General features: G+C 44.0%; 1 protein-coding gene across 4 annotated transcripts in view; it reads right to left on the bottom strand.

Annotated features, from left to right (window-relative positions):
- The window catches only part of U2SURP (U2 snRNP associated SURP domain containing), a 478,698-nt gene that overhangs the window by 443,052 nt on the left and 11,717 nt on the right, over positions 1 to 23,929 (bottom strand). For all 4 annotated transcript variants that reach the window (XM_069213906.1, XM_069213907.1, XM_069213910.1 and 1 more), the window contains one exon: positions 15,601 to 15,696. In XM_069213906.1, the coding sequence (XP_069070007.1) occupies positions 15,601 to 15,657 (57 nt within the window). In that variant the 5' untranslated portion in view covers positions 15,658 to 15,696. The remainder of the gene's footprint in view (positions 1 to 15,600; positions 15,697 to 23,929) is intronic.

The following is a 23,929-nucleotide window of genomic DNA, read 5'->3' on the forward strand; positions in this document are numbered from 1 at the left end:
TGCCCTGCTTCGACGACGACAAGAAACTCCCGAGGACAGCGGACCTGCTCCAAAAAGATTGCAACTTTATCCAAAGGAGCAGCTTTAAAGAACCCTGCAATCTCCCCGCAAGAAGCATGAGACTTGCAACACTGCACCCGGCGACCCCGACTCGGCTGGTGGAGAACCAACACCTCAGGGAGGTCCCCCGGACTACTCTACGACTGCGAGTACCCCCCTGAGCCCCCACAGCGCCGCTTGCAGAGGGAATCCCGAGGCTTCCCCTGACCGCGACTCTCTGAAACCTAAGTCCCGACGCCTGGAAAAGACCCTGCACCCGCAGCCCCCAGGACCTGAAGGACCGGACTTTCACTGCAGAAGTGACCCCCAGGAGTCCCTCTCCCTTGCCCAAGTGGAGGTTTCCCCGAGGAAGCCCCCCCTTGCCTGCCTGCAGCGCTGAAGAGATCCCTTGATCTCTCATTGACTTCCATTGCGAACCCGACGCTTGTTCCAACACTGCACCCGGCCGCCCCCGCGCCGCTGAGGGTGAAATTTCTGTGTGGGCTTGTGTCCCCCCCGGTGCCCTACAAAACCCCCCTGGTCTGCCCTCCGAAGACGCGGGTACTTACCTGCTGGCAGACTGGAACCGGGGCACCCCCTTCTCTCCATTGAAGCCTACGCGTTTTGGGCACCACTTTGAACTCTGCACCTGACCGGCCCTGAGCTGCTGGTGTGGTAACTTTGGGGTTGCTCTGAACCCCCAACGGTGGGCTACCTTGGACCAAGAACTGAACCCTGTAAGTGTCTTACTTACCTGGTAAAACTAACAAAAACTTACCTCCCCCAGGAACTGTGAAAATTGCACTAAGTGTCCACTTTTAAAATAGCTATTTGTGAATAACTTGAAAAGTATACATGCAATTGAAATGATTAAAAGTTCCTAATGTACTTACCTGCAATACCTTTCAAACAAGATATTACATGTTAAATTTGAACCTGTGGTTCTTAAAATAAACTAAGAAAATATATTTTTCTATAACAAAACCTATTGGCTGGATTTGTCTCTGAGTGTGTGTACCTCATTTATTGTCTATGTGTATGTACAACAAATGCTTAACACTACTCCTTGGATAAGCCTACTGCTCGACCACACTACCACAAAATAGAGCATTAGTATTATCTCTTTTTACCACTATTTTACCTCTAAGGGGAACCCTTGGACTCTGTGCATGCTATTCCTCACTTTGAAATAGCACATACAGAGCCAACTTCCTACACAGTCTAACACCCAAACACAGCAAACTGCAAGAGAGAGGGGACCAGTCAGTCTTTGCAAAAGGCCTTTCACTGAGCAGCAACACGTTAACATGTTTTAGTAAGTTTGGATCCATTTGAGCTAGAAACAAATTTATTTTGTGAAAATGTGCAGATTGTGCAGCAGATGATGGATTACGTGACAAATCCATTAAGAGGAAAACACTCATGGGAATGGAACTAGTGACAGGGAAGCTATGATATCAGTCTTAGAATATTCATCTCACCTATGCAGGGAAAGACTGGTGGATTTATTATCAGTATATTTTAGTATAATTTGTCTACAACCTTCATGTTTGTTTCTGTCTTATGTTTTCAAATATTTAATTGTTATAACATATCTTTATACATGGGAAGACATGTGCTTGAGTTCCTAACACTGTGTAAAAGACCCTTGCCGGCTGTCAGTGTCTCTGTCGTAAGTGCACATCATTTGCCTGGTATAACTGCCACTCTTGTGAGCTCCCAGATAAGTTATTTATAAAGTGTTCTGGGCCCATAGTATAGAAAGTTGCCCAGGGGTGCAACATGTGTGTGCCTTCACTTTATCCACCCCTGGGGCACTTCAGTATAAGAGAAGTGGCCATAGATATTTAGCAGCCCTCTCTGTAAGACAGATCACATAAGCACTAGATTTGAGCTGCACTATCTCAGGGGAGTGCACCCTCACTTGCAAGAGAGCAGGCTCTATGCAAATGAGGTACTAGGTGTTCTTTATGATCTTGCCATATTAGAAATGTGGGTGCTGAGGCAAAGAGCCTATCAGGAGACGTGTTCAAATTATGTCTATTCATTTTCTGTGGCTATTGCATTGTAATTTTTCACTTGCACTCTGCATACTACACACACTGAGTGTTTGTGTGATATACTCCCTTTGGGGCATTTACTGCTGGGCGTTTATTAAGAAGCTGAATAAATCCTGTATATCCGAAACACGATCTACATTATAAAAGCCACACAGAGATGGTGCACAATCAGTGCACCCCTGTCTCCACCCTTCTGAGCATGTCAGCAGAAAAGGGGGGGGGGGGGTGTCCTAGTGACCACCTCCCTCATTTATCCTACATCTGGCAGGTGCGGTCACTCACTACATCCAACTAGAAGGGGGATCCGCTTGCAATGCAGGCAGGTTTGCAGTGTGCACAGCGAAAGGCAGACTGGCAGCTTCAAGCAGCCAGTTAGCCTTTCACTTATGTGCTGGTCCCAGAGCAAGTACAATTTTGCTCTAGGAACCACACATTCAACATAATAGGGGACACCGCCCTGCTCTGTGCCCAGTTAAAGGTGTGCAGCAGTGCAGATCATGGCAGTGCACCCTATCTGTAATAAAGGCCCTTGTGACATTTTCTTGTCACCTAAGTTCCCTTTTACTGGCTAAACCATTGTTTTTATATTTATAACCCTTCTCCGAAGAATATGAACTTTTTTGGCAATAGAGAGCTGTCCTCACCCCTTTTCTGGAGGTGATAGCGCCTTGGCACTAGGTAGTGGGTGGGCTCAATTTGTGTAATTTAACACACCAAATACTATCTAACTCAGTGGAAAAACGTGTACATTAATTAAAATATCAGGAGTTTTGTATACTGCAGTTCCAAATGGGGGCTTACACGCTATGCAAATGTCATAACAAAGTAAAAGGTGGCGCAGTAAGAGGGGGACACAACTAGATGCATCTATGCAAGTTGAGTATCAACAGTAAACTTTAAATATCTGGCTGAAGTGAATGTCATTGGCACACTGATCATGAGTCAGTGTAGGAAAATCAAATATTAACAGGGCTGACACATTCTTTCAAGTTCAGTTAAAAAAATTCAAAGATGCTGAGGGTGTACTTCAAAGATGCTGAGGGTGTACTTTTTTCGATAAGAGACTCACACTTTCAGTTTAGAGCTGCTCTCATACGATGAAACTTTAGGGTAAAGTTGGGTACCATCTGGGTTGATTCTCAGGCACAGCAGTGTCACACCTCTTGGGGAATGAAAGACCCATTTTTTACACCACTGAATCTCTCTCAGGCACAATACTGGGATCTCCATGGCACCACAAGGCACTACCTTGCAGAAGCAGTGTGATTCCCTGTGGCACACTATGAACCATTACCTTTGCAGACTATTATCTTTCTTCCTGGCTTGACTAGTCACCATCCTTGTAGAACACTAGCCACCTGAGAAACATGGCATACAACTTCCCAAACACATTGTAAGGGTCATGCGGCTGTGGCACAAAACTGTAACATCTGGGCACAGCACGCACCCACCCACATGACTCCCCACCAAATCCCTAACTCCATGGCCCAGCACTCAGTGCTTCTAATGTAAGGCAGCCAGTATATGTTTGATTATTCCAGTACTGACTTCAAGACATTGCACAGCTTTTTCGAACACTTTCCAACTGATGACATGGCTATATTTCTGGTTGCCTTACATGCTTCACTTTACATCCCAGTTGTGCCATATGGAAGCTTTACTCGTCCTTCATAAGGTTCCCGACTCGTGGCATCATAAATATTGAATATTTATACTATCCTGAGGAAGACCTTGCCCATTCCTGCATAATGACTGAAATGGCATTGACACTGTAGTTAAAGGTTTTTTAATATTTGTGCAAACAACTCTAACAACCCATCTGTTTACTTTATTTTTTTATTTTACTTCTGATCACTAAGTTGCTGCAGTTTGCTATGCCACTTTGATTACTCTGACCAAAGTAAATTTCTTATTAAATGGTTTAGAAATACAGACTCATTTCACCATGTTTGCACAACTAGTACATGTCATAGGACACATTTCTGTAAATATCAATTGCCTCACTTAGAGTTTGGTGAATGGGTGCTCTGTCACAAACGTGACAGATACTCTGTTCACCTTATTACAAGTGCATTAAGATGCAATACATTTGTAATAAGGGAGGAGGCAGGATATTAGTCACATCGGTGATGGAAAACTCATCCATCAAACACTTTACCAGGCCCCAGTTTATCCATGAGGGAAAGGTGTCACTTTTAAACAGTTCACATAGGGACTCACTTGGAAGACAGTGGCCCTAAACGTGGGGCTACTACTAACAGGAAAGGCCAACTCACGTTCCCAACAAGGTAACCCACTCAACAAAATGTGCACTTTATTTTAAAATGTGACACAACTAAGCTATCTGGTCCTTCCAAGAATTAATACTCTTACACCCTAGTAAGCACAGCTCTTGTGCCGTCCCACAAAGCTCTGCACTCCAAGATTTGCCCACAAGAGCCTAAGTTCAAATAATCGAACAGAATAAAAAAACCAAGGCCAGCCAAAAGACTACTGTCTTGCACCCACACACAGGATCAGCACTTTTCCACCAACATACAGACACAGAGATCTTATATTAATCCCCAGTTACCACTTCACAGACCTCATCGTGCCAGGGCTATCATTCTTAGGCCATCCCAAAGAGCACACTTACTTCATACATACAAACGACCAACATTCTAACAGCATCCCTCATATCATGCACTTTTACATCAATGTGTATACACCAGACATTTACCAAAAAACAACATACTATTACCCCTAGCACCAGAACTCTCAACAGTGGGTCTTACATCACAACGCACACCCAGCATCCTTAAATCACCCTCCAGAGCCAAGCCAGAGAGTCAGCTCTTTTACAGATGTATTGCTTTATCCCACAGAATCATGGCTAGATTGTCATCTCACAGATCCAGCATTGTCACATCATCCAACAGAACCATTAGTGCTCAGGAGCAGCTGCATTACTCTTTCCTTCCTAAATTAGGGTTCACCTGCACTGTACACTCCTACTTACCAGAAAAGACATGTTCATACTGTCTGCAGTGTTATGTGATTAACATACTTCTGTCGCCATAATGTGAGAATACTTTGGAGGTTTAGGAATTTATAGAACAAGCATTGGCATATCTAATAGGTCTAGCATTTGGGTCCTTATAAGTATTTAACAATGCGCCCAAGTGCTCCATGGTTAAACACTTACAAAAGGTACCATAGGCAAGAACTACTGGTTATGCCAATGCTGGTTTCATTTTCTGCACACTCTCATCCATCTCTGGACCAAAGAGATTGTCACCTGTGAGGGGCATATACACTATCACCACCTGAACTTACGGTCTGAACCTGGAGATCGTCAGCCAAGCATGCATGTTTTGTGCTGAGTCTTCACATCCTTGTCTACCAGCTGTCAGCCTCATCAAGTGCTGAGTTTAGCCAGGTGGTTCATATGCTCTTTCCCTCCTCAGCTAAGGTTTTGGCCCTTGCCTGGTATTGCTGTGGCAGGTGCTGCATAAGCTCCTCCATCCCCTTCCACTGCTGGTGTTGGAAATAGTGGAGGAGAGTGTTAGAAGTAGCGAATTGCCACTGCCTTCCTGCCAATCTCTCTTCTTGGCAGCCCTACATCTCCCTATCTGGTGGGGGGGCCTGTGGATGATGGGGTGTTAGTTCTCCTGCATGTTGTGATGACGATGATTGAATTTGAACTTACATTCCCCATGATGTAAGGTGGGTCTTGTGACAACTGTTTACACTCCTTTTCCACTCTTGGTGTGACAGTCTTTGCAGAGGCCAAATTCTTGAACGCCTCTCAGTACTGGTTCAACATGTTGGATAATATTGGTAGGAACTGGTTCTCTCAGCGCTGGCAGCAGTGTTTCCAGTAAGAAACATGACTCAGTCTGTTTCTCTTCAAGCTGAACTCTACATGTGTTAATTGCCTTGTAGTCCATAGCACTGTACATGGCAAAGTCATCTGGTTAGGATGTTCTGGATAGGTGCCTAATGCTTCTTCAGGGAGCCTGTCTCTATGTCCTGCCATTTCCCTTCTTTAAAGAAACCTTTGTCGAACTGATCTAGCTTCTCCTTGAAGAGAAATTCTTCCTTCTCTTCCCTGCCTGGTTCTGGTGTTGTGGGTTTTTGCAGGTCCACCACTTCACCCTCAGGTTAATTTTCCAGCTGTGGCTTTAGAGTGATGCAAAAAGGTCTCTGTTTCTCTTCAAGATGGCCTCCATCTCTTTCTTTCGAAATCAAGGGGCTACTATTCTGTGTTGAGTATCAGAAGGTTTCCTCTCAAGGCCCTTATTCCTGCACACTCTTGATCACTCATCTGTGTCAAGGACGGTTCCAAGACCCATCTGCCCACAGTGTCTTTTTGCTTTGACCTATAGGGCTTTTTTTTGCCTCTGCTTTGCTGCAAATGCCACTGGGCTGGCGCTGGGGTAGCTTTTCTTTTAACTCGAAGAGTCTCTGTTCGACACCACTATGTCCTTGGGTTACCTTATGTTTATCTTTCTATGATTTTTTTGGTCTCTTCTCAGCCTCGGCGACCTTTTCAACGTCAATCTTTCCCCTATATCAGCTAAGTCTGTCTCTTCAGGGTTCTCCTGTTCGCTAGAAAGGCTCAGGTACCTCATGGATGTTTTTTAGTGTGACATAGAATAATGTGTCCACCTCTGTTTTTCTCTCGCTTTTAAAGTTCTGGAACAGAACTGTGCACACGCATTGTAGCCCTTGGTGTTGTGATCTTTCAGGAGGCAGAGACTGTAGAACTTGTGGCTGTCCTTCTTGGCATACTTGTGCTCACACTTTGGTTAAAATCGAAAGGGGGTGTTCTCCATGCTCTACCTTCATTCTCCAACATTGTGATAGACTGGTTTTTGCCAGATGTGTTTTTTTCCAGTGGAAACTGCTGTTTCCTCTGTGAAGGTGCCTCTAAAGATGTCCTTTCTGTCTTTTCCCCCCAGAATCCTAAATGCAAAACTCTACTACTTTGAAAAATGTTCAGCAGAACCCCAAATGTGGGAAAAAGAAACTGAAGATGGTGGCCAAACAAACGTGCTTCCACTTCAGGCATCTGACGTCACAAGTGGAAGGGCAAGGACATCAAATGGTGGTCGATGCTGCCTATACAAAACAAAAGAATGGGACTAACAGAAGAATTTAGGACACAACCACTGAACGGCAGAAAAATGCACAGTATGTGAATCCACAAAAGATTCACTGTTCCAAAACTCCAAGTGCTTCTGCAAGCTCTTAGTAACCACAGAGCTACTATATTCAAATAAAACACTGCAAAATGTTCTTTTTTGCATTCATTTTTGTATTATATTTGGTTTTGAGCCTTAGTACATTTATCAAATTGCTTAGTGGACAACATCAGCAGAAGGCATCACTCGCAACATGTGAACATTACTGAATGAATAAAAGAACAAATTGGAACCACAGAATACCGTGTCCCCGGCCTTTAGACTATGTTGCCATCCTAACCGAGACCTGTAGAAATGTTCTGTCCAACGATCTGGAAAGGTTAGGGACGCTGAAGGGAGAAATGCTAAATGGGCATAAGGAAGGGGAGGGTGATGTGGGGTCTTTGTGGTTGCCTTGGTATAGAAAGGTAAATCAGAGCAGATTAGTACTGTATCAAACCTGCCTCTTAGAGGAGCGATGAGTTTCAAAAGATCAATCACACCACTCTTAGCAGTCTCTTCCTGGTGTCAGATACAGGGATTTTATAATAGCTACCCTAATGTTAACCTAATTGGTCAGAATCAGCAGATGGACAGAGGAATCTAGTCAGCTGATTCTCCAGTTTGTAGACTTTTAATCAGAAAATGGTTATTCAAAATGTTTCTGTAAGCCAGTCTGTCAGTTTGGGTGAAGTCTGTGACCGCCAAATACGTTGAATCCAAGGGCAGGGGTCAACCATAAATGTTTGTGGTTTGCAAGTCCTGGTACATCGTTTCGGTCACTTAGCAAATCCTAAGTGTGCCAGTTTGTAGATCTGAGAGGATAAGACAGTTGTTATTCCTTGTCATTCAACAATCCAGTATGAAGGAGTGCACATTAACAAAGGACAGTAAACAAGTTGCACCTAAGGGACTGACATCTTCAACAGCTAAAATACAGAAGTAATAGTATCCGGTGAAGCCAGAAAGGCAACAAGTATTGGGCTATGGAGTATTTTTGTAATACATGGATTTCAGATTTGCAGTGCTAGAAGCACACCTAAAGTCTGTGCCTAGCAGAACAAAGATTTCTGATGAGCTGTGCAGGTAATCCCTTGAAACTTTAGAAAATTATAAAAACAAGTTATTACAAAAGACGTCGCGTTCTTTTACAACAATAAAGTAAATATACTCCATTCTAAAACAGAACGTTTTAAAGAAATTTTTTAACAACTCTAACATTTTCAAAGTAAAAATCAAAAAATTTCGAGAGGAACTCTGTTTTTTGTACTAGTTCTGAACTCTTTTTGTAGCTAGCAAGACATGGACAGTCAGTTTAGCACAACCTAACAATCAGAACAGCCGTTTTTGTTGGTATGTTTTACGTGTATGCCACTTGCACAGAGGAGGCACCCATCGTTAAGTGTTCGCCATTTTCAGTGGCATTTGGAGAAACTCATAATGAAAAATGCCAGAACTGCCGTAGCCCTGAAATATTGAAATACTTGCTGATTTTACAGGACATGACTACATGGATTGGCATTAGTCACGAGACTGCTGCCTTCAGGTATGGAAATAATATGGGCATGAGACGGAGATGAACAGGCTTAACTAATTTGTTTCATGAAAAGACATTCGCATATTTCCACAACAACATTGAGTTTTCATGCTGAAAGCGGGCCGATTAGAATGACAGTATGAATATGCCCTGAATCACTACTGCAACTGGGACTTTTAAACTATAAACAACACATGTTAAAATGGCAGCGCTCTGAGCAGAGTGATTTATGGATGAATTGAAGTCCTTTCTCACTGATGACTAATATCGAAACTAACAATGAAGGGAAACTATTTAAACAGCCAAATACGAGTGTCTTTTTATTTTGCTGGCATTTGAGAAAGGAATTTAGCTGAAACGCGTCATGCTGGGGAAATGAACTTAACTGCAACCTGGAGAGTGCTCCTTTATGGCTTTGAAGGAAAGCCGTTTTTGTTGGTATGTTTTACGTGTATGCCACTTGCACGGAGGAGGCACCCATCGTTAAGTGTTCTGCATTTTCAGTGGCATTTGGAGAAACATATATATATATATATATATATATATATATATATATATATATATATATACACACACACACACACACACACACACATTCCAAATACCAATCTCAAACATTCTAGTTTATGAAATCCTAGAAAACTTGAACAAGCAAGGTTTGATAATAGGGAGAGAAACGCAGAGTGATTTTGTCCAGTAACAAACAAGCCTCACTGTTGCCACAAGACCAATAATACAGACTCAACAAGCAACAGACTCCCTCCCATAAAATGTAATAGTATTTTTAGAGACCACCCAATCAAAAAATATTTAAAGTTTCACAACCACATCGCTTGAAACCCAAATGTTCAATTAAAAGTACAAGGCTGTTATTTACAAGAGCAAGTTTGGAAAGAAGTACTTTTTTGTGGGTTTTTTTCTCTAACTATTTTGAACATTAAATGGAAACATATCTAGGTACTATTTTATCTGTGTTTGTTTTTGGAATGTGAAAGGTACATAACAGCTTTAGTGTGATTATTTTCCAATCCTAAAAACGGAAAATCTTTGCTTTGTAAAATGCAGTTTACATTACTCCTAATATTCAATTTGCTAGTATGCATGCATGTCGTATTTATAAAGCACAAAAGTAGAAGATGGGCAATGGAGAGCAGGACAGGTTGCAAAGCAAAGACACCATCAATATGTAACTAGCTGTGTAGCCAAATCCTAAGAGTGAAAGTAGACTGTTACTCAATGAGGATGTATTGCTCTTTAAAGGGGTTTCTCTTCAGCTATTTACTAAACTGGAGTACAAGTAGGACAGTCCTGATGGATACATGGATGTTATTCTAGATCTTCGGTGCACCTCATTCCAGCCTGATTGCACCCCATCTAAGGGTGTGCAAAGGATGTGCAAAGAGCCAGCGGAAATGGTAAGCTGGTCAGCAAAACAAGCAGGTGTGCTGGTCGCAGCAGCTTTGGAGGTGATGCAGCTGGCAAAGGTGGTCAATAGAGTTCCATCAGCATAGGGGTGATGTGGTCTTTTCTTTAGGCTCCTAGCGATGCATGCTGCTGCATATATATGTAGAATCTGAGGAGTTGTGGATCCGTGCATTTCTATCATTTTCAGTAGAGGTTCTTAACCTTTTGACTTCTGTGGACTCACACTTAATCATTACTGGAACCAGTGACCTGCACCAAATTATTAGAGCCCAAGACCCCAGCCTAAGCATTTTAAAAGATTTGAACTGCAAAATAAACACAAACATTACAGACACAAGCGTTCATAAAACAAATACATCAATTATGAAATATTTTATTTAATTCACAAACAAGTGTTTTAAAAAAAATTTAAAAAAACAAAGTTAATAGTAAGGTTGGAGCTTCTCTAAATTCTATTAAAGCCACTCTTTGCACATTGTATCCACAATGTATTCCATTTGATGCACCTGTACTGGTCCAATAAATCAATCTGAGGATACTAACAATTTGTAGCCCCTGTTTTCAAATTCCTTCACATTAACAGAATTTTTGCATTCTTCAACTTTATATTTTGCTTTTTTATTATTTATATGCATGTTATTGATCTGTTAACATTTAATTTATTAAGCAGTCACAGGCCCCCACGGTCCCAGGACCACAAGTTAAGAACCACTGATTTAGAGGAGCGAGTACAAAGGCCCGAACAACAGTTTTGAACTCATGTTCTGGAATAAACCATTTTACTTTCGCTGGAGAACTGGTACAGTGTTATCTTTGTTTTGGGGCGGTGTTTGACGGTGAGCTAGAGATCTAGGCTGAATCTGAGAGACTTTGCATTGAGTGAGACCTAGGGTTCGAATCGATTCAGGTTCATCACTTAGAACAAAGTTTGGATTAGGAGGCCTAACAAAGGCATGAGCAGGAATTCTGGGTTGGTAGGGTTAAGCATTAAGTAGGTATTGAGTAGTGGAGCAATTGCCTCTTTTGTGCACTGCACCTGCTGCCGTGCTGATACTGGGCCCCGGAAATATGTAACAAGTGTTCGGAATGTTTCATTTTAATGCAATGCTGCACAGTGGGTGATTAAATTCTCATTAACTCCCCAGCCGTCAGTCCCTGGCCTTATTGATGCATTGGCATGTTTAGCACTGTTTTTTTTGCAGTGTTCTGTACTGGCACTCGCTCCATACATCTACCTAGATGGCAAGCCTATGCTTACACAAATATATTGCTGGCCCCCGTTACAGTGTACACAAAACACAGTGTGGCAACATGCTGGCACGAAACGTATACTTTTGTTTCTGTGTCCATTCATTGTTGTGCATAAAAAGGAATGTATCATTTAAATTGTCCATTTATCCTAAGTTGAAATATATTCACTTCGGAGGTTTCTTTCAAAACGTGTTTCTTCAGGCTGAGTATGGCTAAATTTCAGGAGTGGGTTATTTTTATGATGAACAGCATAGGAGCACCAGACATTAAAATTTTGATATGTGTTGAAGGGACAGACTTTGATTTTGGCACAGTAGCCAAGTTGCAATGTGGGGCACGAACAGAACAGAGTTCAGTTCCCACCTTCCCCACTTGATCAAATGGCGTGATTATGGCCAAATTAAATCCAAGCTCCAATCTAAGGAAAGTTGGGAGAATGGTAGTCCCTAGAGATTTCTTCAGTGCAAACAGTTATTTTTAGAAATGGGGTTTCTTCTTGGCTAGGGTGTGCACCTACGCCAGGCAGAACCCTCCACATTAATCAGGGTAAGTTAGTTAAACAACTAAGACAACCTGTGCTCACCCCTGGTAGATTGGTGGAGAGCAGTTAGGCTTATCTCCAGAAGTCACGTGTAAAGCATTTCACAACACACTCACACCAGTGATACAAATACACCTCAAAAGAGACTCCACACTAACTTATATAAAAATAGGTTTCTGTATTATATACAAGTACATCAGTAAACGAACAACATAGATCATCAGAATTGTACAAAAGGTACCACTCCAGTGACAACACTCACCCTGACAAGTCAGGTAAAAAAAGACATTGTCAGGTCACAAAATGCAGCGGTAAAGCATGTGGGTGGTAACTGCTGTACCTTATAAATCATTACTGACAACAGTACTTGTTACCCTGGGTAAGGAAGTAATCGAAAGTGACATAAATCTCAACTCTAGGGAATATTCATGGCATGGGAAAGCAGCACTAGATGTACGAGTCATAGACAGTGAGAATGAAGCAATATAAATCACATAAATTGCCACATCAACAGTCACAGTACGCCCTTGCATGTCTATTGCACAAAATACGGTAAGGTTTTCTTCATGCTGGAGGAGTCCTCACACTACTGTGTCCATGTGGTCTTCAGAGCAGGTGATTTGTAGAGGATCAACTTCCCCAAAGTACTACTTAATTACAGCCCTTTGGGACCGGAAACACAAGGGGAGGGAGGGGGGCCTGCATGGCACAACTCATGCTGGTATGGCCCCTAGACAAAGTTCTGTGCCTTGGTGATCTACCTTTGATCCCCACCGGTAATCAGAACCTCAGTCACTGGAGACTGCCAAGGGCAGGCAAGGACAAGCCACATGTATGTCCCCAGCTGTGAGGAGTGCAGCGAAGTTGTGAGGGCTGCTTGGGACCCTACTAAACAACCCGCAGGGGTTGTGGTGTAGTCCTTATGCTCCCCCAGGGCCCAACTCACCACGCTGCTCTTGGCAGGAATGGGCCCTCCTCAGGAAACGCAGGCCACTGTCCATTAGCATGCTTTCAACTATGAACGATCGGCAGAGGCCCCTGCAGCGTCCCTCCATCAGCAGGCTCAGGAGGATGGGGCTGCGCTGAGGGAGTTTCCGATTGCAATGGTTACTTTACTTCAGGCGGGGGGAGTTCTCGCAGTGCGGCAGTAGCTTCAATGCAAGCGGTGTGCTGAGCCCAACACGAGGGATCCCATCAGGGGCGCTTCTTTCCCAGAGGCTCTGACAGGTGAGACGGGCTGGTGATCCCTGTACTTTGCGGCCCGTCCTCCTGTGGGCCCTAGATGGAGCATTTCATAAACATTAGCAGCAATCAAAAGCTACCCACACTTATGAACAGGAGCAAGTAAAAACTGAAGCATTGACCATGGCTATATTAAAGGGAACAAAAAGGCAGGGTCCAACATGCTCTGTTTAAGGGGACTGCTGGGCCGTACTCAGGTCTACAGCCAATTCTGCGGCAGCCCGTCCCAGGAGGACAACCGAGCACAATGCAGTGTGGTAGGCCAGCTCATCCAGGCAAGTCTAGGGTAGATAAGGCGGCATTTCCTCACAACACCACAGTGCCAGTGCAGTTCAAATTCAGGGAGTAGCTGACAGCAGGGCAACAAGCAGAAAAGCAATCCAGTGAGTCCTTTTGGCACCCAGCAGTCAGCAGGGCAACAACAGAAAAGCAGCACAGATAAATCCTTTATGCAGTCCACAGTCTTTCTGGCAGAGGTTCAGTCCCAGTTCCAAAAGTGCTCTGAAATCATGGGGTCAGATCCCCTGTGTTTATACTAAAAAATGCCTTTGTTCAGAGGGTAACTTCAGAGGAACCCTTTAAAGTGAAACACAACCCCCTTCCAAACCAGCCCTATCTCCAGACATCAGAAGGGGGTAATCAGCCCATTGACATGGAGGTGTGAACAACTCTCCTCTCCCCAGCCCAGGATGACTATCAGTATGCAGATGGATGTAGATGTCTCTCCTGTCACACCAAGCCCCTCCTGTGTGTTGGCGGTCTGGTAAAGTATGCACAAAGTGTAGCTGTCACTGCCCTAGACGTGGATTGGAGTCAGGCTCCAAAACACCAGAGTTATAAGCACAGACAAATGCCCGCTTTCTAAAAGAGTATTGTAAAATCTATCTACACCAGTAAGCAGGATTTCTCACTACCACTCCAAACATGCCAAACATGCCCACGCTACTACTCTAAGATCAAAAAAGACCACTTAAGAAGTTACAAGTGAAGTCCCAATGCTAACCTATCAGAGGAGCAGTAACGGAACATGAATAGGTTGTTTGTCAATAATGGGACATGTAAAACATATAAGTGCATGTCCTACCTTTCACATACACAGCACCTTGCCCATAGCGCTACCTTGGGCCTACCTTAGGGGTGACTTGGTTGTAGTAAAAGGGGAGGTTAGGCCTTACCAATAAGTTTGAATTGCCAGGTTAATATGGCAATAAACTGTGCACGCAGGCACTGCAGTGGCAGGCTTGAGGCAGTTTTGGAAGGCTACTTCTGTAGGTGGCACAATCATCGGTGCAGGCTCACTAGTAGCAATCAATTTACAGGCCCTGGATATATGGTATACAACTTTACATATCACGTTTTAGAGGAGAGAGCACATGCACTTTAGCACGGATTAGCAGTGGTTAAGTGCCCAGTGTCCTAAGGCCATCAAAAAGAGGGTCAGAAAAATAGGAGAAGGAAGGCAAAAGGCTGTGCAGCATTGCTGAAATGGCCTTGGCCGTGTGCTAGTGCTTTTGTTAAACTGTTGGCAGAAGGGCGGGGCAGAAGGCGATTTAGAAGAAGAGAGTGCAACTTAGATAATACGGTTAAAAACACTGACCAAGCCAATAGATCTCATAGGGAAAGCCTATTCACTTTACCATTGTTTGTTTCAAACTGTGGACATGCAAGAAAGCTGGAAGTATGCTGATATGTAGCTCTTAAATAACAGGGCAGAGTGGGGAGCAACAATGCGGAGAAGAATGGGAGAGTGGGAGGGGCAAGCAACAAGACAGAGGATGGGAAGGGCAAGGAAAAACACAGGAGGGGTGGGAGGGACAAGGCAAGCAACCTGGTGGCAGGGGAGGGATGAGGGAACCAATCCACTGAAGGGTAAGCAACAGGATATGAGGGGGAAGTTGGATGTCAAAGTAGAGCAGGACCCTGGAACAGAATGCAAACCCATGCACTATTATGGAGTGGTGCAACAAAATTTTAAAAAAATTATTAAACAAAATGGCACCTCAAAAAACGTGAGCAGTGAAAAAACACTAGGCAAGGAAGCAGTATGTCAGCCATGCTCCAGTAGAGAGAGACCCACAAAAAGTAACTGAAGCTAGCCCGCCTGGCCTAAGAGACGCAAGGAAATGAGTGACGATGAAGCCAACCAATGGTAAGTAATGGGTGGGCTCTACTGCAAGTAAATAAAACGTCTCACAAATGTCAGCAACAGCCAGAACTAAACATAGTCCCCCGTGAAACAAAGTTCTAGAGCTTTCTAGGCCAAAAACTACTACTCTCCTTTATTAAAATGGTGATATTCAATGTTATGTCTCTGAAATGAGGCAAGAAATGTTATATTACCTTCTTTTTCAGTTCCTCTTGCTCCTTCTTGCTCAACGTCCTTTTAGCAGCGTTCATCCTGCTTAAAACATCAAGTCTGCTTTACAAAGGGGTTTCCTAAGACAAGGATAAGAAAAATTATTCAATACATCTAGTACACAGACCACTAAAACTTTGAGCAAATTGTTTTAAGACGGAACAATAACTCAGAAGCAAACACTTAAGTACACCAGCAGCCAAGGACACTAGACAAACTTAATCAGAAATTCAAATGTAATTAATGTACCCAGAATCAGACTACATCAAACTTACAAAGGCATATTCGACATTACTAGCAACACTTGAAACCACAAGCAACATAGTGACTGCAATCTAACATGTTCATCTTATAGTTATCATGTACCACAAACATACCATCATTATGCTTTTATGCATTTAGGTGAAAAATTACAAGACGTCTGAAGAAACAAACAAAAAATAATAATAATAATTCAGTAGTATAGGACTACATTACTTGTAAGACAGCTCAGTAGATTAATTCTAATGTTAGAGACCTGTCTGTGAAGCAGTTTGAATTCATGTTTGACTCCGCTCTTACTTTTAATGTTGCTTAAACTAATAAGGACATTCAATATAAAGCGTGCTATATAAAAGTTCTTTATTCAGATTTAGATTTGCAATAACCCGCATCAGGGATGAAGCTCGAAGTTTAGACTGTTAATCTTTTTATTTCCTGTCGCTTTTCTTCAAGCAGTTGTACCATCCAGAGTATATCGTTTGAAGCAAGTTGTAATCGTGCTGTAAGACGAGTGCCTGATGTAATGTAATTATTCCTACATAGCCATTGTGTATTCCATGCAATAATAGAAAACCCAATAAAGATGGTTTAAAGTTGAAAAAAAAAAAAAGTTTTCTATTGATATCATACAGAATGAATGGGTACTATCCTAGAGAAACCTTAAGATTTTGGAGACATTTAATAAACTTTTGACACAAACAAGAAAGAAAGTGTCTAGCACAGGAGTGCACCAACACTCTTGCAGTCAAATGATTATACTTGGCATTTAAGGAACTGTTCAAGATAAAGCCTACAGCACAATATTTTGTTTTCCAAGCATACAAAAACCACACCATCGAGAGTGAAATTTTTATGGTCTTGCTTGACTGTAAAAGCTTTGCAACATAATTTTGAGAGTCACCAGAAGTAATGTATTTGTCTCCACCCAGATGCTGGGAGCCAGGAGTAAATGTTTTGATTGGGCAGAAGCTGTATGCTTCCACAAAAAAAGTGCTTGCCCTCTATTCAGCTGTGATCATGTATTTATCCAGTTGCCTGAGCTTGAACCTTCAGGTGTACACAGATGACACTGTAAAGCTATTAAAGTGTCTTAAATAACTAGATAATTTTTGGTGTTTTTTTTCTGGCAGAGGCACAGATGGGAGGAGGGCAGTCATTACCCTACATAGATTTTCAGGTCTGGCTTGACAGTGCAACTGTTGCCTGACTAAGATCAACAAAAAAAAGATTCTTCAGAATACTACTGATAGATGGGTTTTGGCTCCACCCACATGTCTGACCACAAAAACACAAGATTTAACTGGACTGAATGTGTGTACTTCCACTAAAAACACTTCATGCACTGCACCCTTTGGCCTGTGGCAATGTTTATACCGGATGCAGCAGGACTGAATTGTTTATGGTGGCAACTCAATGACCACAGCTATAGGCCTGATCTATTTATTATGAAATGTTATGATAAAAGGCACTAGGTATGATATATTTACTGTTAACACTGATAGGTATTCAAATATGGATTGCTATTACTCTACATTAAAGAAAACAAATAGGTATTTTGTTGCACAGAACACATAGATTACCGTAGTAGGCAAGGTTTTTCACGTTGACCACCCACTCTGACAAACCGCGGTAGTTTTGCGGTTATGATTCTTCGTAGGCCCTGGTGAGACGGGTTGCATATTTTTTAAGTTGTATTTTTCTAGACATTTGTGATTTTAGAACAATGCATGATGGTTGCCAGTTCCTGCGCACCTCAATAGTCTAGTCTGGTGTAAAGTGTAGAGCCAAAGTTCAAGGGTAAAGTTTCATCAGTTCATTGGTAAAAGCATGCCAGATTTTACAGGTTTAATCTGTTTTTTATCAAATATTATGACAAAGCCAGTAGGCCTAGCCTACTTATTTTAAAAAGCATTCATTAAAAAACCAACAGGCTATTTAGGATGGATGGTAATTACACTGTGCTAAAGCCTGTATGCAGGTATTTCATTAAATAGAATGTCACAGATTAGTGCAGTAAGCAAGGGTTTTGATGTTGGTGAGCTACCAAAATAAATTTGGAGACAGAAGATATGCACTTCAATAATTCTTATTAGGTTCTCTTAGGGGACATAGTATTTTGCTTTGCCAACTATAATTTTGAATATATTTGTACTTTTATGACCGTCTGCCAGATGGTTGCGTTGTGGAAAGCTTACACCAAGTACAATGGGCTTAAGTCGGTTATGGTGACAAGCCAACGACTAAGGCTAGATGCCTGATCGTTTATTATAAAAAGATTTTGATAAAGGCAGTGGGCCTCACGGTGCCACCCACTAAAGTAGCACTTTTAAACATCTCGCAGATCTGCCATTGCAGCCTGTATTGCACTTTCAAAACAAAACTTTGTCCAGGCAAACCACACAGGAAGTCTCTAAGAATCCCATAGGGCAGACTGCATTGTATTTTTTTTTTTAAGTAGGACATTTGTTTTTATGTTTTACATGCCCTGGTAGTGAAACACTTCTAAATTCGTTTTTTTTGCTAGTGTAAGACCTATCTCTCCCAATGGATGATACTGGATTACCTTTAAGGAAAGTACCTTATTTTTGCAATGGTTACCCCACTTTTGCCTGCTATCAGTATGCTTAGACTATTTTCACTGGGATCCTGCTAACCAGGACCCCAGTGATTGTGCTCTCTTCTTCCAATTTGCTTGCCTATGACTTTCCCCTCCCCACAATTGGCATATTGGTTCCCCCTTATAAAAGTCCCTAGTATATAGTACTTGGGTACCCAGGGCATTGGGGAACCAGGGGTTACCCATGGGCTACAGCATGTATAGTGCCACCCATGGGAGCCCATGCAAAATGTGTCTGCAGGCCTGCCTGCATGAAAAGGTGCATACACCCTCTCAGCACAGGTCACTGTAAGTCACTTCTATGGTAGGCCCTCCTAGCCCAGAGGGGAAAGGATCGGTCCCTATTTGTGAGGGTACCCCTGCATGAGCAGAGGTGCTCCTACGAAGACCAGTTCTATTGCGCTAGACTTCGTAAGTGCGGGAAAGCCATTTTAGCTGTGTACTGGACACAGGTCAGTTAATTGGGTCCAGCTACACAATAGTAACTCCATACCCGGGCATTTTTGGTATCCAACATGTCAGAATCATACCCCAATACTGTTGCCAGTATTGGTTGCATGATTCCATGCACTCTGGGCATCTCCTTAGAGGACACCCAGTATTGCTCCTACCGATCGTCTGGTGTTTTCCCAGCAGTCCGCTCTGCTGCCACCCCTCAGACAGATTCCTGCCCTCCTGCTGCTTGACCAGCTCAGGCAGGGGAAGGCAGAACAAAAGGATTTCCTGTGGGAGAGGGAGGCAATACCTTCTCTGTTGGGAAAAAGGTGTTACAAGGCTGGGGAGGGGTAGCCTCCCAAAGCCACTAGTTTGCTTTGAAGGGCACATTTGGTGTCCTCTTTGCATAAACTGGTTTGCACCAGTCCAGGGACCCCCCCCGTCCCTGCTCTGACACACAACAAAGAAAAGGGGAGTGACCACTCCCCTGTCCATCACCACTCCAGTGGTGGTGCCCAGAGCTGCTCCAGGTGGCCACTTGATTCTGCCATCTTGAAACCAAGATGTGCAGAGGCCCCTGGAAGCATCTGTGTGGCCAGGTCAGGAAGGTGACGTCACAGATCCCTCCTGATAGGTGGTCACCTTAGTAGGTGCCCAAACACACCTTTAGGGACTCCCCTGAGGGTGAGTCCCCAAATTCAACGTGCAAGACTCCACCAGGACTCCTCTACATCGTTTACCTCGACTGCTGGCCACTGAAACCGCAACTGGACTCTTCAGGAACTGACAAAGCTACAACTATGGCGATGACTTTGCAAAATTGTTTTTCCAGCTCCTACCAGCAGCTGCAACATTTCCCTGGCTGTGCTTCCTCTGGGGTGGACAAGATTTCGGCCTGCACCAGGAAGCAAGAAGGAATCTCCCTTGGGGTGAAGGAATTACTTCCCTGCATCAGCAGGCACCTACTGCAATGACCTCCAGCTGCGTGGATCTGCTCTCCTCTGGAACTGTGTGGATCCTGCATCACAGGTGGTGGTCTGGAATGGTTGCCTTGTTCCTCTCTGCCAGCTGTCCAACTTGGGAGACGTGAGCCCTTGCCTCTCCCTGCAAGGCAGTACCCCTGTGCACCGCGACTCTTGCAGCTACCAAGGTTTTTTGTCTCCTGCTCCAAGTAGCCCTGGCCCTAGCACTTCTTCCTGCCAACCATAGTTTCCTCTCAGCTGCTCCAGCCACGAGGGGCTCCTCTCTAGGTGAGCTGACTGCTCCTCACTGTGACTTACTGTGCCCGATGCCAGTGGGTTACCTGTGGGAGCTGCGACTGCTTCTGTTGGCTCTCCCAACTGCTGAGGGTCACCTCAGACTCCCTTCCAAGGGTCAAGTCCCCTGGGGGTTGCTGGACCTCTTTAGCCTTGCCACTTAAACAAGGGGGTCCCTGACCATATATGGTAGCCTAACCAGTGAGAACGTTAGTATTCCTACATCAATGGGCCACCCTAAATACATAAAGCAAACTTTAAAATTATAGGGTCTTATATTTTATACCGCTCGATCCCGAATGTAATTTCAATCATTTCTTATTTATTTAAACCAAAAACATGATTTGCTCAATATAGGTTCATCATAGAAGGTATAACATATCGATAGAGCATCCACTTTTAATAATTATATTTCTAAAGCATGAAGTAGTAGCGCACTGTCATTTACAGACAATAAATTTCCAGAAAATGCCCATAAACATTCCCACTAACTTGCAGCTTTGCAAAGAAAACTATATAGTGTATTAACAATAATTTGTGAAAATTGGGCTTCCGAAAACATGTTCTGGTTTGTTTTTATCTTATTACAATATTTTCTTCATCACTCACAAGTACAAAAAATGGTCTTTCATGACTACTGAAATATATTTTGAACTGGTTGTACAGTTGATTTAGTTATTTAAATGTTGTATGTTTGGAAATACCCGACACCCTACAACTTTTCATTTCACAGTCACTGTGCAGTAGGTCAGACAGTTCACCTTACAAAATCCAGAAACTCTGAAGTCAAAATGAAAAATAGTTTTAAGAAGACAAACTGAATTTTGACCTCTCTCTGTGCACATAGAGCAAAGGTGATAAGATAAGAACTAGATTTAAAGGCATTTTTGTTGCTACTTTACTTTCTGACTGAACAGAACTCCTGTTCTCTGTCAACTCCCCAGAAGGGGAGAGTAGGTTCGAAAAATAGCCTGACCTGATAAAATAGGACTTACCATAGAGAGTGGGTGAATAGATTTTTCGAGTTCTAAAAATAGCAGTCTCTCTGGAAGGGAAACTGCTGAGGGCGGACCACCACGAACTAGTGGACTGGGCTGATGACGCAAAGTCCAAGCTGACCTCCATAGGCCCCACAGTGCGAGAGCTGCAGGCCAAACTGAACAGAATGAAGGAGGAGGTGGCCTCCTTGCACCACTGAGCGGAGGACGGCAAGGGGCACTCATGCCGCCGCCACAACATTAGCTTCCTCAGGTATCTGGAGCAATTGGAACACCCAAGCATCAAACTCCTCCTTGAGGAGTGGCAAATGACCACTGTGCTGGAGAACAGGGTCCCCAAGTTGACACCTGAAGATTTCTGGACCTGGGTCCTCACGAAGGGCCTCGCACATGCAGCAGAGTCCAGTCCGGCAGAGGGAGACTGGGTGATCCCACAACTTAAATGCAGGAGGTGCAGAGCCACCAGGACATGGCCTTATCCATGATCAGGTGGCAGCAGAGCAGGCCTGAGCAGTGGAGATGGCCTCCCAGAATAGCACAAACTCTTTCAAAGTACTGCAGTCCAAACCTGTCCTGGACTCTGGTTCAGGCACAGACGCATCTGAGCCTTCGTCTAGGAACATCGCCCATGCTCCTAAAGTCATGCTAATGTCGGCTGATGACCTACTGAGATTGCCCTACTGCTGCGGAAACTTTCACCCCATGCACAGTGAGAACTACCCAGCCTCGCTGCATTGCAGGAACTTGTGCTCATGACGCACGTGTCCACTGTTCTGGGGGGCATGCAGTCGATTTGGCTCCTTGTTACTCACGTTTTAGCAAACTGTTCTGATGGAGTCTACTAATATAGCTACCAGTCACCCACACACACACACGTCGCCAGGGGGCACCAGCAGCGACAGGGAATGACCACCCTTGTGACAGGGTGCTTCTATCAAGGGACACTGTGGGGCACCACATGCTTCACCTCGACTCCCACCACTAGATCACACAATGGGGACAACCATGGACTATCACACCACACAGTACCATATCCTGATGTGAAATGTGCGCAATATGGGCACTCTCGTGAAGAGGTATCACATTTACACATATCTGAAACTCCATCAGACACACATTGCCATGATACAGGAAACTCGTCTCACATCATCGGAACCACAAAAGGTCTGCACAAAGTGGATGGGGCAGCTGTGCGGCACAGACCTGTCACAATTTAGGCACAATTCCTCGACACTCACTTAAGTACTTTCGCTGTAACCACAGCAACCAGGTCTCTGGTTTGGTGGGGGGGGGGGTAGTTCAAATGCGTACCTTATGTTGATATTGACCACTCTACCCCTTTCCCTATACACTGCCACCTGCGTTCGCACCACACAACACTCACAATTGGCTCATTCACTGACACTTACATGACATATGGTGACTTCGACACCCACTGGATTGTGAATACTCATTTTACTCCCTGTTTCATGACAAGCTCACCAGGATAGACCTGTTTCTCTGCATGGAACAACTGGGAGTGCTGATCACCCTGGTCACCTTGCGGTGAGACAGACAATGCCGCCACAATACCCACCTGGCAGCTACAGACAGAATTTTTCTGATCCTCCCCTTAATGCAGTGGTCTCCAAACTTTTTAATGCCGCGCCCCCCAGTTGGAAAATAAAAATAATTGCCCCCCCTCAGAATTTTTCACAATTATTTTATAAAGATGGCAATGTTTGAATATGTCTAGGCCTATTTAAACATTGCAGTTGAGTACTGTTACCTTTTTTTTTTTTTAATGCAATAACCTGCTTCTGCTTAAAACAAAGGCCTGTTATCTGTATAATGCTTCTTTTGGCCAGAGTCTGGCGCCCCCACTAGGCTCACTTGGAGGCCACCCTAGGGGGGGCCACCCCACAGTTTGAAGACCTCTGCCTTAATGGCTTTTGAGTCAGAGCTATGACCCTTGGAGGTAAGGGTGGTTAATCGCACCGCGACAGCAGAGCAACTCCAACACCTCCACAAGCAGTGGACAGGCCCAGCAGCGCGCCTGGGGAAACATGATTACAAGCAGCGTACAGCTATGCTGCGTGCCGAGGGGGGATCATTCGGGCAGACTGCTGAATTGGCCAGTGAAGGAAGACCAGCAGCGAACCCTGATTGGGGCGATCAGATTGGAAGATGCAGCATTAGTTACATCTTACGTGGCCCAAACACTGCATTCTGGAAGTATTACCTGAGACTGTACACAGCGACAGCCCCCCTGCCACTGGGTCACATGAAGAGGTTTTTATGCAATCTGCTGCCGGTCAAGCTGAACCAGCTGCAGCAGCCAAGCTGGACGAACCTTTGTAGCTGGAGGAGATACAGGCAGTTATTTCCCAAATTGCTCAGAATAAGGTGCCAGGCATGGACAGGCTGCTACCTTTACCGTTTAAACTACTGAACATCTTCTGGAAATGTTGAATGAGGCCAAAACAGGGCACCTCCTGGACCCACTCCCAGAGGCCCTCATAGTAGCCCTGCCTAAACCTGGCAAAGACCTGCTGGACGTTCACTCCTACTGCCCTCTCTCACTACTGAACCTTGACTATAAGATCCTAGACAGAGTACTGGTAAACCGCCCGCTCCCTATCATTAGTACTCTTGTACATGCTGGCCAGGCTGGATTCATACGGATGTGCAGTACTTTCAAGAACATCTACTGCCTACTGCACCTTCTACACGGCACTCCCGTCGAGGCCTTTGGCCAGGGGGCTGT

The sequence above is a fragment of the Pleurodeles waltl genome, chromosome 11 (assembly GCF_031143425.1).
Source record: "Pleurodeles waltl isolate 20211129_DDA chromosome 11, aPleWal1.hap1.20221129, whole genome shotgun sequence".
Classification (NCBI taxonomy): Eukaryota; Metazoa; Chordata; class Amphibia; order Caudata; family Salamandridae; genus Pleurodeles; species Pleurodeles waltl.